A 13465-nucleotide genomic window follows, 5' to 3' on the forward strand; every position below is an offset into this window, starting at 1 on the left:
TGGTTTGCTCAGTTCTTCAGCCCCATAGGGTGAAAGAAAAACCCTTTCTGTGTGACATCTGGCTACCCATAGCTACTCAGACTGTGGCCAACCCCATCCCCTCAAAAAAATAAATACAAATTAGTATCTCTTTCACTCCTGGAATTTACTTTTCTCTCCAAGCCTTTTCTTTGCCTGGAAATCCAGAAATGTAGTTTGTTGGTAAGGATGCTGAACAGTCAAAAGAACCTAGTTCCGGTTCTAGTACTTGATAGTCCTCTGCAAGTCTTAGTACAACAAAAGGATTATGCGAAATAACCTCCAGTTTAGGTGCCAGCCCTCATTCTGTACTACCTCCCTGTCCCAGGCTGGTCCACCACATACCAATTCCACCTAGCCTCCAGGCTAGAGGAAGAGGAGGGAAGATGTGAACAATCTTGAGCACTTAGATCACGGCTTCGGTGGGCCTCAGTTTCCTAAATTTTAGAATACCTCTATGGTTCTTAAATCTTTCCCTCCTCTCTCCCGGCCTGTCCCCTTTTCCCCTCTTTTTTTCTCCTTCCCTCCTCCCTCTACCAGCTGATTCCACGACCAATCCCTGGTGGAAGAGGCTCGGGGATCTGACCATCAAAGGGGGTAGGGCGTGCTCCGAACTCGCGCAGGCGCACGGCGGGTGCCCGGGCCCTTTTTCGCGAGCGCTGGGTCAAATTTTTCCCGGCGGGCGCGGGCAATCGGCGCCACTTCCGGCTGGGCTCCTAACAACGGGAGAGGCTGGTAACCAGGGAGGGGGGGATGGCGGAGCGGGCGCTGGAGCCCGAGGCCCAGGTTGAGACGGAGGCTGGGGCCGAGGGCGAGGGTGAGGGTGGCGGGGAGACGGCGGCTGAGGAGGGCGCGGCGGGCCGCAAGGCCCGGGGCCGGCCGCGCCTCACCGAGTCAGACCGGGCGCGGCGACGGCTAGAGTCCCGGAAGAAGTACGACGTGCGGCGCGTGTACCTGGGCGAGGCGCACGGGCCCTGGGTGGACCTGCGGCGCCGCAGCGGCTGGAGCGACGCCAAGCTCGCTGCCTACCTCATTTCCCTGGAGCGGGGGCAACGAAGCGGCCGCCACGGGTGAGGCCCGGGTTCCCCTCCTGCCCCCGCGGGCCCCGGTTGACACAGTGGAGGGAGGTGAAGGACCGGCACTCCAGGCCTCGGAGGGGTTGAGTAAACTTCCTGGAGGAGCCCAGACTTGAGAGGGGAGAAGGGGGAGGCGGCATTTTCCACAGGCGGAGGGTGGAGCAACAGCCGAGGTGAATGTGCGTTGTGAAGTCCAGTCAGCAAGGATTTAATTAAGCCCCTATTACGTGCCAGTCACTGGACTAAGCGCTGAGGGTACAAATAAGTGCAAGAGACAGTCTCTGAACTCGAGGAACTCACAGCCCAAAGGGGAGGCTGCATGAAAATTTTGTGTCAACAAGCCATCTACGGATAAATTAAGAGCTAGTCACCCGCTAGCATCTAGGGAGGTGGGGGTGGAAAAGACCTCTTTTAGAACGTGAAATTTTAGCCAACACTTGAAATCAGGAGATGGAGATGAGGAGGAAAAGCATTCCATTCAGACATTTTTACCGAGGGCTCCTTGTGTGCTAGGCATGTACTTGGAAGGTTTGTGGTGGTGCCCATGATTGCTGTGGGTGTGTGAGGGAAAATTGCCGATTTGGAACAAGAGTAGGAGCTTGGTTTGGTTTATGCCATGTTTTGAGTGATATTAAGACGTTTAGGTGATGAGTGCCCTGTTGCTGAAAGAAGTAAAAGAAAGGTAGAAACTAAAGATGTGGCTTTAGGAGTTCTCAAAGCAGAGTTCTCTGCTTTGAGGACAGCTGAAAGTATAGAAAGGGATGAGATCCCCTGAGGGAAATGAGTATAGGAAGAGAAGGCCAAGGGACTGAAGAGACCGAGGGCATGAATTTTGTCTTTAGGATTGTCTTGTATAAGGAAAATAGTCTTGTCATGCTTGATTCCAGAGAGCAAAAGTATAACAAATGCATAGAAATTAGAGAGACAGGCCAACATAAAGTAAATTTCGTTAAAAATTGTTTAAAAGCAGAATGGTCTTAAAAGGGTACTGGAGTTCTCTATCATTGAAAGTCTTCAAACAGAGGCTGGATTGAATGCTTTTCAGGGAAGTTTTAGAAGAGATACCTATTGAGGTTCAAGCTAAATTAGTCTGGCACTTAGCACAGTGCCTGGCACACACTAGGTGTTTAATAAAAGATTACTAAATTGAATAGATGACTCCAACTGAGATTTTGTAACTTGAGATAATATCTGTAAAGCACTTTTCAAACACTAAATAATATACAAATGTCAGCTATTATTGTTCTAATGGAACACCAATATCTGGGGGTGGAAGGAGGAATTACTTGTAATAGGTAATGAGACAGGGAAACAGTCTGAGGAGTAGGAAGAAATCTGGGAAAGAAGAGTGTCATAGAAACTAAAGGGAAATTCTCCAGGAAGGAAGGGATGATCCAGGGATTCCTTGAGAGAAGGGATTGTCTAACTTTTGTCTTTTTATCCCCAGTACCTCTGATGCAGTAGGTTCTTGTGGATTGATTGGTTGAGAGGTCTAGGAGGATGAGGGATGGTAAAATGCCATTGGAATTTTCAGTGAACAGTCATTTCAGTGACCAAGGCAGTGACTATTTGTGACTACAAAAGATTAAATAGGAAAGCATGACTTGTGCCTGTCTGAAAAGAGTTAGTGTAAAATAAGTATGAAATTAGGCTTACTTTGTCAGCTTTTGGCCAGTGGGTTGATTTGTTTTGATTAATTGTATTTGTGACCAAGAACTCTCCTCACAGCACACCCTGTGAGGTAAGTAGTTTACATTTTATTTTCATTTTATAGATTAGAAACTGAGTCTCAGAACAGTTAAGTAACTCTTTTAAAGACAGTTATTGGTGACTTTGGAGAGAACAGTGTTATTCAAGTGGAGTAGTTGGGGCAGAGGAGGCAGCTGCTAGATAGTATTCATCATATACCCCAAGTAAGACAAGCATGTTGGAAAGAGAGATAGATCTGAAGTCAGGAAATCTAGATTTGAATCTAGCACTAGCTGTGTGATCTTGTAGTCTTCTTGAGCCCTCATTTACAAAGGAAAATGAAAAATGTCACAGGTTGTTAAGAGCAGAATGCTTTGTGTTCCTCAAAATACACTCATCACAAATCTTTTTACTAAAGTTTTTTTTTTAAACTCTTACCTTGTCTTGGTATCAGTTCTAAGACAGAAGAGTTGTAAGAGCTAGATAATGGAGGTTAAGTGACTTGCCCAGGGTCACACAAGTAGAAAGTGTCTGAGGTCATATTTGAACACAGATCCTCCTGACTCTAGGCCAGGCATTCTATCCACTGTGCTACCTAACTGCCCCATTACACAGGTTTAAACATTCTGCAACAAAAGGAAGGAAAGATGGTAGCTAGAAAGGAATACTGGGATCAAGGGAAAATGTTTGTCAAACTTCCCATAGCTTCACTTTCCTCCATACATATTCTTCCCTATTCCTACCTTATAGTCTTCCTCATAGTCTTGCCTCCCTGACTTCTAGGTTGTCTTTTCTCTGATTTTGAGGGCCTCTTCATGATATCCCCATATCCCTGTGCCATGGGCCCTTCCTTCGCCAGATACCCCTTCTGCTGTCGAATGAGAAGACCTTCACAGACCCTAGCCTGGCCCTCTCACTCGCTGCTGCTTCTCTCTGTTACAGGAAGCCTTGGGAGCAAGTCCCCAAAAAGCCAAAGCGGAAGAAGAGTAAGTGGGTAATGGGACATAAGGCTTGTTTTTTGTCCAGGGAAAAGAGGAGCAATGTTGCTGATGAGTCAGAGGAGAGAACATCTATTTCCCCTCTCTTTCATAACCCAGATAGGTGTCTTATGATAGGCCCAGAAGAACAGAGGGAACAAGGAACTTTTCTTTTGGCCCTATTTAGAGCTGGTCCAGATTTACCTCATCCTCTTCTATGGTTCATGTCAGCAGCTCTGTTCTTATCCCATGGGCTAGTCAGAATTTGTGCCCTAATTGTCCAAGAAGGGTAGGGTGTTTGTAGGTATGGATGATCCTGCAAGATTTTTGTAATTTCAGCTGTGACCATTGAAAGGTAAGACTCATAGAAAGTGGGAAGGAATGCTATTTGTGTAGAGGATTAGTCTTTGATTGATGAGGAATTGAAATATTGGTAGCCACTCTTTCCTCTCTTCCCCTATTTTCTGATTTTTTTTTTTTAATAAGGAAGTGTTTGGCCTTCATCTGCTACAGGGCACTGTCCCAATAGCAGCAGTATAGTATTTCTGCTCAATGGGGAGGTTTTAGCCTTTAGTTAGAGGGAACAATGTAGACTTCTATTTTGGTAAACAATGACTAGCTCTGAGGGTTCAAGGAGACCAATGTTACAGGTATACCCCCTTCAGAAAGCTGTCTATTCTCCCTTTCCTTCATTCTTATCTATGTCAGCAGAACCCAGCAGTCTGTCTCCCAAGTATCATGATTGTGCAACATGCCTGCCTGGGTGTTGGCAAGAGAATTTACTCTCCTCTGCTCCCCCAAAACCAGAGGGTCCTGGCCAGTTAATTTAGTGAGACTGGTGGGGAACCACAACCAACCTGTTCTATCTTCTTACTGTTCCCTACAGATGAGGCCTCCCACACTAGTCCACTGACGAAGCCTCTGTTGGGAGGGGGGTGGTGCTGAGATGAATTGGTGAGAGCCAGTTTGTCTGTCTTCCTATATAAAAGCCACTTCCTCTTGGGAAAGGAGGTCGATGTTGATGTGTGTGCTTTGCTATTTCTGTTCCCTAAATCTTCACAGTAGAGGAAGGTCTATAGGCTTGCCTCTTACAAGCATTGTTCGTTTGCCTCTCTCCTTTCCTAGGAAGGAGGCGTAATGTGAACTGCCTAAAGAACATGGTGATCTGGTATGAGGATCATAAGAACCGCTGCCCCTATGAGCCTCACCTGGCTGAGCTTGACCCCACCTTTGGTCTTTACACAACAGCAGTGTGGCAATGTGAGGCTGGACACCGGTACTTCCAGGATCTCCACTCACCCCTGAAGCCGCTCAGTGATTCAGAGAATGAGAGTGACAGAGGTAGGGGCACCTTAGGACTGGGAGGCTGACAGCCATTGTGAACCAAGGACCCTAGGGCCTACTTTCTTTGTCTCCTTGTCCTTAGGCAGCATTACATTCTCCCCATTAGGAGGCCCCAGTCTTACAGTAGGCTTAGAGCGATATTCTCTTTCCCCTTCTTTCCTGAATGAAGTTTCCACTCAACTTTACCTGGCATCTACTCTCCCTAGATAGTATGTATTGGTGCCTGTTAGTCCTATGTTAGGTTATATAGGGCAGCAGTAAGAGAAAAGGAGAAGATTCAGTTCCTCTGCTTGGGTCTCTTGAGAAAAAAAATTCACACATATAGACAATAAAGCAGTTCTGAAGGATGAATGATAAGGGACATATGAGTTGTTCAGAAAAGAAGTGATCAGTAGGGAAATGAGCCAAGAAAGCTCCCTTTTGGTTATGAGGAGAACAGTAGATATTTGAAGGTTGTCCCTGAAAAATGAATAGAATTTGGAGAGGTTAAGGCAGTAGGTATTATAGACAAAAATGGTTCAAGTGAAAACAGGAATGAATAAGGCATTTGTTAGGGTATGTTTAGGAGACTGGTCTGACTGAGCTAGCTGTGCTAGGCCTGGAGTCCGGAAAATCCGAGTTCAAGTGCAACTTCCTCTAACTGTACTAACTGTAACCCTGAGAAAGTCATTTAACTTCTGTCTGTCTCAGTTTTATCATCCATAAAATGGGGATAATACTGACACCTACCTTGTAGGATTGTTGTGAGGATTAAATAAGATAACATTTGAACTATATAGATGCTGGCTATTATGATCACTTTGTCACATGCATGATATAGTTCCTTGAGTCTGCTTAAGAATTTTGCAGGGGGCACTAAAAGGGAGTGGTTGCTGGGTCAGGTCTGTTTTATAAGTGATCTCCAATTTTTTTTCTACAGTGGGGAATGGCCTGGGGGCTGGAAGCTCAGACTCCTCTGGTTCTGAGTCTGACTCAGATTCTGATGAGCAACCAGAGAGCCGGCGGCCTAAGACTGTGCAGGCCTCATCAGTGCCACCCGCACCACCTCCACCAGCCCCAGAGGGCAGCAGCAGTGGGCTCATCACACAAGATGGTATCCACATTCCCTTTGAACACCACATGGAGAACTTGACAGCAGAGCAAGGCACACCCCTGTGCCACAGCCCACCAGCCAGTGGCCCAGAGAGCATGGAGACTGTGGTGTGTGTGCCTGTGCCCGTACAGGTGGGCACAGGCCACAGTGCCTTGTTTGACAGTGTGCCACAGGAAGCTTTGGGTGAAGTGGTGGCCAGCTGCCCTGTGCCAGGCATGGTTCCAGGCTCTCAAGTGATCATTATCGCAGGCCCTGGCTATGATGCTTTAGCAGCAGAGGGCATCCACTTGAATGTGGCCAGTGGTGGCAGTAGTGGAGAGGAGGTGCCCTGTGCTGTGATTGAGGGTGTGGCTACCTACACCCAGCCTGAACCTGAAGGCAGCCAGCCTGATTCCTCTGGTCCCATGGAGAACTTGGCGTGTATAGAAACCAAAAAAGGTCTCTCTTTTTTCCCTCCTTTCAGTTCTTCCTTCCCTTCCTGGGCCTCCCTCAGGTCAGCCAGTTGATCCCAGACTGAATCCTGCCCTGGGCCCCTGGGGGAGGGATCGACCTTGACTGTTCAGCTTGGAGCAAAAGATGGGGAATGCCCATGTCCATACATGCCAGTGAAGACAAGATATCCTGGCGTAGTGGACAGAGCACTGGATTTGGAGTCAGAGGCCATGGGTTTGAATCCCTCCTCTGCCAGTTACATTGCTTGTGAAACAGACCTTAGGCAAGTTACTCCCCTTCTGGGGATCTGTTTTCTCATCTGTAAAATGAAAGAGTTGGATGATCCCTTTGGTTGGAAGTTCCCACTTCCAAATCTAAATGGGAGTTTAAGACAAATTTATGGGAAAGTGCAACCCAGACCAGTGGGGTGGGAACAGAGATAAATGCTATTAATTCCTTGTCCCTGAGGAGGTTGAACAGTGTCCTCAGTGGGGGGAAGTATGGTGTGGTTGGACATTTGGATAGAGGTTATCTGGGTCATCTATAAATCTTTCCTCAGGGGCCCAGGAATAGTGCCCAGCTTGGTTAAAGCTCAATCTAACCAAGATTTCTTATACCTGTTAGGGTCCACCCATACCCAAATTTGGGGGCTCTCCAAGAAGAGAGACCCTTTCAGCATGGGTCTGGCATTAATATGTGACTTTCCCTGGTCCCAGAGAAGGAAGAACTCTATGTCCTCAAAAAGGAGGAGAAAGAAGAACTGTCTTCCCCAGAACTAGAGGAGTTAGAGCCAGTGTCTGAGAACATGGAGCCTGAGCCAGAGGAATTAGATGGCAATGACATGTCTGCCATCATTTATGAGATTCCCAAGGAGCCTGAGAAGTGAGTATGTATGTACTAGATAACAGTTATCCAGAAAGGTCATGAGGGTGGAGAGAGGAAGGTCAAAGGCTGTGCCTGGGAAATTCTGTGTGGTGGGACAAAGTGGCAGCATGATGGCTTTGTGGGGAAAAGCAGTGCTTGGATACATGAAGGAACCTGTCTCTAAGGACAAGGGCTCAGACTGTGCTTTGATGGGGCAAACTCATCTTTAGCTTGAGAATCCTTTCCAGATGCCAACACACACAGACACACACACACACACACCACCCACCTACTTTTCTGTAGCCTAGTCACTTAACCTTTCTTACCAGCGACCCCATTTGCCTCTTTCAGTTTTAAGTCTGTTAGGTAGAGAGTTCAGCTGAATCCCATGGATCTCCCTGGGGAAGAGATAGCCTGTGACCTCTGAAGAACAAACATGGCAGGGTTTTACATGGTTCTGTCTCGTTGTCCAGGGCTCCTAGGCCCCAGGGCTTGATTAGAAGTCTGAAAAGAGGCAGAGATGAGATAGGTGGTGTCTTTTGGCCTAAGGCCTGAGTTTGCCCTGATGTTGTCTCTGCTTTTCCCCTCTTCGATCCCCCCCCCCCCCCCCAGGAGGCGGCGCAGCAAGCGGGGCCGGGTGACAGATGCTGACGGCCTGCTGGAGATGTTCCATTGCCCCTATGAAGGCTGTAGTCAGGTCTATGTAGCCCTCAGCAGCTTTCAGGTACAACAGGCCTCTCAGATTCCTTTCCCATGTATTTAGTTATTAATAAGTATACATCAAGCCCTCATGTGTGCCAGACTGTGGAGATATAAAGGCAAATGTGAGACAGATCCTGATCTCAGGATACCTTTATTCTGCTAGACTGGTGCATCAGTGCCAATACAGCATAACTTGAGAGAGAATAACAAACTAGAGAAATCAAGGAAGGCTTCTGTGAGCATATGGAGCCTGAGCCAAGTGTCTTTCAGGCATAGGAGATGGCTGGCACTAAGAAAGGAATTCAGGAGATGGACTTTCTAGCCATTGAAGCTGGAATGTAGAGAGGGAGAAGGAAAATTGTGTTAATAAGCCAGGTGAGAAAGACCTTTACATGCTGCAGGCAGTGAGGTCTCATCAGAGTGGATGGTGTGCTGGACAATAAGAAGCCAGTCAGCTGTGGGATTTTAGTTAAGTGACCTCACCTCTCGACATCAGTTATCCCACATGTAAAATAAGGCTGATGACAACCCTTCCTTCACTGTGTTTTTATAAGAGGACCTTAGAAAAAGAGGTAGATGAATCTCTATGAAATACTTTACTTCTGGATAAATGCTAGCTGTTATGGCAAGATGTTTATATCTTATTCTGGAGAGAGGAGACTAGAAACTGGGAGACCAGTGAGGTTGTTGGACTAGACTGGGTGAGAAGTGATGAGGGCCTGAACTAGGTTAGTGACTGATGAGTGGAGGGAAGGGGTCAGATGTTGATAACAGAAGTAGAATCAACTATGGAATGTGAGGGATAGGACCAGGTTGGGTGATTCTTGAGTAACCAGAAGGATATAGTGCCTTCCACAGAAAGAGCAAAGTTTGGAGGAGATGTGGGTTTAGGAGGGTGAAATCATGTGTTGCAATTGAATATTTCTAGTGGGTAATTAACTGGGCTGCATAAATTTGGGTATCATACACAATCATTCAATAAGCATTAAGTGCCTATGGAACTGATGAGATCACTGATGGGGTGAAGAGAGAAAAAAAAAAGACCTGAGACAGCTTTAGAGGGACGCTTGATGGGGAGTGGAGGGGGAGGGGCAATGGTTGATAAAAAAGGGTCCTCAGGCCTTCACTGGGGCAACCTTAGAAGATCCTTGAGTTAAAGACTTTCTCTGCCCCTGATTCCTCCAGGATTGGGAATTAGGAAACAAAGGCAGGCAGGAATCTGCCAGGGACCCCACTTACAAGTCTTACTTGCGCCCCCTCTTCTCTCCTCTATGGGCTTCCCACTCTTCTTGGGAGTATCCCAAGGAAAGAAGTTTTCTTCTTAATCATTTGGAACACAGGCTTGTATGCCATCTGCCTCTATGCCTATCCCTCTCCCAATTTGTGTTTTTCTACCCCAGAATCACGTGAACCTCGTCCACCGGAAAGGAAAAACGAAAGTATGTCCCCACCCAGGCTGTGGCAAGAAGTTCTATTTATCCAATCACCTTCGAAGGCACATGATCATCCATTCAGGTTGGGCCCATGGACATGTGGGATTTAGGTTATTTGGGGTGATGGGGCAAGTGCAGTGGAGGACTTTTTCTTGGCCAACTAGGGAGAAGTACTTGGCCCAGACCATTTTGAATCCCTCTTTATCTCCCAGAGTTTTCCCCCGTCTCAGGTAGTTTACCAACAACAGGACCCTTACCTACAGAACAAAAAGGATTTTCTTAACTATTAGATCAGACTCCCAGACTGGGAGACCTTCCTAGGCTCCTTTGAATTGCCATGAATAGGGGAGTACACCTTAAGGACAAACCTTAATCCTCAGTCTATGGGTCTCTGGACTATACTTCTAGGTGTTCGAGAATTTACCTGTGAAACCTGTGGAAAATCCTTCAAGCGAAAAAATCACCTTGAAGTTCATCGACGGACACATACAGGAGAGACCCCTTTGCAGTGAGTGATGACTTTCTCTCCCCACCCCAAAGCAGCCCTCCAGGGGTTCTGGCCCCAGAGAAGGTTGGGCCTTCTCACCGCTGGAGTCAGTTCTGCCCCATCTCCCTGTGCAGGCTCAGGGAGATTGGAGGAATGAGGCTCCTCCTCAAGCTGTGGCTTCAGCCCTTAACAGGGCAATTGTAGCCCCAAAGCTGCCCCACCTCTGCCCCTGCTTGTTCCCAGGTGTGAAATCTGTGGTTACCAGTGTCGCCAGAGGGCATCCTTGAATTGGCATATGAAGAAGCACACGGCTGAGGTGCAGTACAACTTCACCTGTGAGCGCTGCGGCAAGCGCTTTGAGAAGATGGACAGCGTCAAGTTTCACAAGCTAAAGAGCCACCCCGACCACAGGCCCACGTGATCCTGGCTGCCCCAGTGGTGCGAAAGGACGCTCCTATTTATTTGTGGGCCCTTCTTCCTAAACCTGACCCTGCCTCACATTGTGGCCTGGCTGGAAAAAGGAAAGGTTATTCCTGGGAGGCTATGGAGAGCCAGCTCCTTTCTGCAGGCATCCTCCATGGACACTGAGGGCGCCAGGGCAAGCCAGAAGGAAGGAGGTGACCTCCAGACATGGCCCTCTTCTGTTTGATTAGGGCTCTGCTGGGTGACATAGCAGGTGCTATAAAGGATCTGCTTGGATGTCCTGGGGCATGGGTTCACTCCCTTCAAGCTGGGATCTCTCAGCTATGTCACTGGACACCTGGAACAGTGTTAAGTGAGCAAAAGTGATTAAAGAAAAAGACACACCAAAAAAATCCCCTCTTCCCCCACCCCACTTCTATGTATACTCGAGGCCAAAGTGGTAAATTCATATTCCAGAACATTTGGGGAGACTAGGCCCAGCTTTGCACCTCCATCCCTTTGGGCCTTGTACTTTCCCTGTTTCTAGTCTGCTGCTTTCCTCCTCTACTTCAATTCTGAGCCCTTGTTTGCTTTCTGGGTTGAGGTTGGAACTCTCCTGGTTAACAGAGGAGTCATGGCACAACCCTGACCACAGCTCCTCAGACTTTGGGCATGGAAAGAGATTTGTTGTGTCCTCATAAGGAAAGGCTAGGAGAGTTCTGGGGTCTTGCTCCGACTTCTGTGTACTTTAGCTCTAGATGTTTCAGGTTTTCCAAATTGTTCTCCTTTTTCTTCCTGGGGTGGGAGCAGGAAAACTTCTCCCTTTGGAGCCTGTACAGATTTTTGGGAGGAGAGCTATTTAGTGCATGCAGTAGGGCTCCTTTGGCTTTGGGCCACTTAAAACCGCCCCAAGCTGGGGATAGGGATGGGAATTTGGGATTTACCCTTCTCTGGTCTCCTGGCTTCTACTAGTGTCATCCCTCCAACTGGTCCCATTGGGCCCTAGTGGTTGATGTCTGTTCCTCAGGTTTTTATGCCCAGTTTTAAACCTTTTGTGAAGTTGGACAACCCTAGTGAAATAGGTGAAACTATTGCTTTTCCCCTGATGCTGAAATTGAAACCTGGAGGTACCAGTCAATAGTTAAAGACCAGTTGAGGGCTACCAGTACAAGAAGCAAGAGGCCCATTCCTAGAAGAATTGGGATTGGACAGGCTCAGTCAGGAGGGTTGGTACAGCACTTTTCATAGCTTTGGGAAAGAGGGGAAGTGACATTCTGTACCTTTTGCAGATGACCATGCCTAACCACTGAAGTGGCAGGCCCAAGGTCCTACAAGGCCCATCTCCATCTTCCTTCAATGGTATAGATAGAATAGACCCAATTCAGGTCAAAAGTCTAGTGCTAGACTAGGTTCCAGTCACTACTACCCAAATCAATGTCGAGAATTCTGTGCCTTGAAGTCCGGTCTTTTAGCTGTTTCGCAGCCGCCCTTCGCCAGGAGGTGGCGACTGGGTTCTTCGGCAGGATAGGGCACGTGATTGGCTGTGCTGCTGGGAGTCCAGGCACGCGCCCCGCCCCCATATCTTTGACTCCCGCCCAAGGGAACTCGCGACAAGGATTGGCTACACTTGTACGTGGTTCTTAGCCAGCCAGAGTCTCCCGCGCTGAAAGGGGCGGGGTTCTGACTCTCCTTCCCCTTCTGGCTCTTCGCCTCGTGCTTACTCTTCTGGTTTGGTTAGGGGTGGCTTGAAGCCGGAGGTTTTAGGGAAGAGTGAAGAGAAATCTCATTTAGAAAGCCCCAGGGAGACTGAGAAGCAGCGAGGTAGCTTCAGATCGCGCCCCCTCCCCTCCCAGGAGACCACAGCAGGGAGACCTGTTACCATGGGAACCTCCACTCAGGCCTTCTGCTCCTAGAAGCTGATGGCGGGGAGTATGTATTTCTTTTACCTCTACCCCATCGCGCTCGTCACCTCTCCCATTGACCCTGGTGGACTGTAAATTCTCACCCGTCCACGAAGGCCGAGTGTCTTCTCGGCTCCCGCCCACCCCCACAACTCACTTATGTGAGGAAAAATATGCTTTCGATGTAATCTGACCAATAGGCGAGCCCGAGTTTAGCTCCCAGGCTCTGCCGACGCTGTTAGAAAACATTCCATTGGTTTTCTTTTTCCCCAGCGCGGCTGGCGAGATTATAGTCTGTGGGTGGATGGGTCTGAACAAACAACCGTGAGGATCTGCGCTGAGAGAAAAAGGGAAGGGCAGTGAGGCCCATAGTGCCCACCCAAGGAGGCCCTGGCGGCTTGGGGTGAACAATGCAGGCAGTAGTGTAGGAAGGGAGGGTAGGTGTCATTTTCAGTTCTATCCCCCACTGACGAACTGGCCAATCTGCGTTTACGCCAACTAGGCATCCTTTCACCCCACAGTTCGAAGCTCGCCAAGTCTGGCCATTGAGGGGATATCCCCAAGGAGCTTTCTATTGGTTCCCCCCGACGTGTCAAAGGTGATTAGCTTTGGTTTTGGTAGACAATCCGCCCGACAGCGCCCCCTGTTGTCTACTTGGTGATTGGCTGGCTCTCGGTCCTTCGACGTCAGCTACCGCCCACAATTGATTTGTTCGATGACTTTCTCTCATTGGGCGATTTTCAATCCTTTCAGCGGATGCTTGGAAGAAGGATCTGGCACTACAAGTGTGGAACTCTGCATGAGGCTCATCTGAAGTTTGAACCAAAGGGCAAGACTAGGAAGCGATGGTTGACCTAATCTGTCCCTCTGCTTCTCAGTCTCCTTTTGTTTCGACTCCTGTTCCAGAGGTGGTTACCGGACAAGTAAAGAATAGGGAGCGGGAAAAGAGGTCTCTGCAATGGAGCTTCTCTTGGAATCCACAATTGAGAGCCGTCGTGGCGCGCTGTCTATGGTGCTGAAGCTGGGCAAACTGAGATTGCCCCCTTT

General features: G+C 48.3%; 1 protein-coding gene across 1 annotated transcript; it reads left to right on the forward strand.

Annotated features, from left to right (window-relative positions):
- Window positions 1-716: 716 nt before the first annotated feature.
- On the forward strand, window positions 717-10930 carry ZNF653 (zinc finger protein 653). Its single transcript, XM_056822699.1, has 9 exons — window positions 717-1088; window positions 3726-3769; window positions 4886-5101; window positions 6024-6635; window positions 7346-7511; window positions 8106-8217; window positions 9596-9710; window positions 10037-10136; window positions 10359-10930. Exons 1-9 carry the CDS (start codon window positions 772-774, stop codon window positions 10534-10536), a joined length of 1860 nt encoding a protein of 619 aa, XP_056678677.1. The 5' UTR covers window positions 717-771; the 3' UTR covers window positions 10537-10930.
- The last annotated feature ends 2535 nt before the right edge of the window (window positions 10931-13465 follow it).

The sequence above is a fragment of the Monodelphis domestica genome, chromosome 3 (genome assembly GCF_027887165.1).
Source record: "Monodelphis domestica isolate mMonDom1 chromosome 3, mMonDom1.pri, whole genome shotgun sequence".
Lineage (NCBI taxonomy): Eukaryota > Metazoa > Chordata > Mammalia > Didelphimorphia > Didelphidae > Monodelphis > Monodelphis domestica.

Coding starts and splice junctions, on each gene's coding strand:
- ZNF653 (XM_056822699.1), top strand. CDS start 772: ATGGCGGAGCGGGCGCTGGAGCCCGAGGCCCAGGTTGAGACGGAGGCT. Junction 7,512..8,105: donor ATTCCCAAGGAGCCTGAGAA/GTGAGTATGTAT, acceptor CCCCCCCCCCAG/GAGGCGGCGCAGCAAGCGGG. Junction 8,218..9,595: donor TAGCCCTCAGCAGCTTTCAG/GTACAACAGGCC, acceptor TTTCTACCCCAG/AATCACGTGAACCTCGTCCA.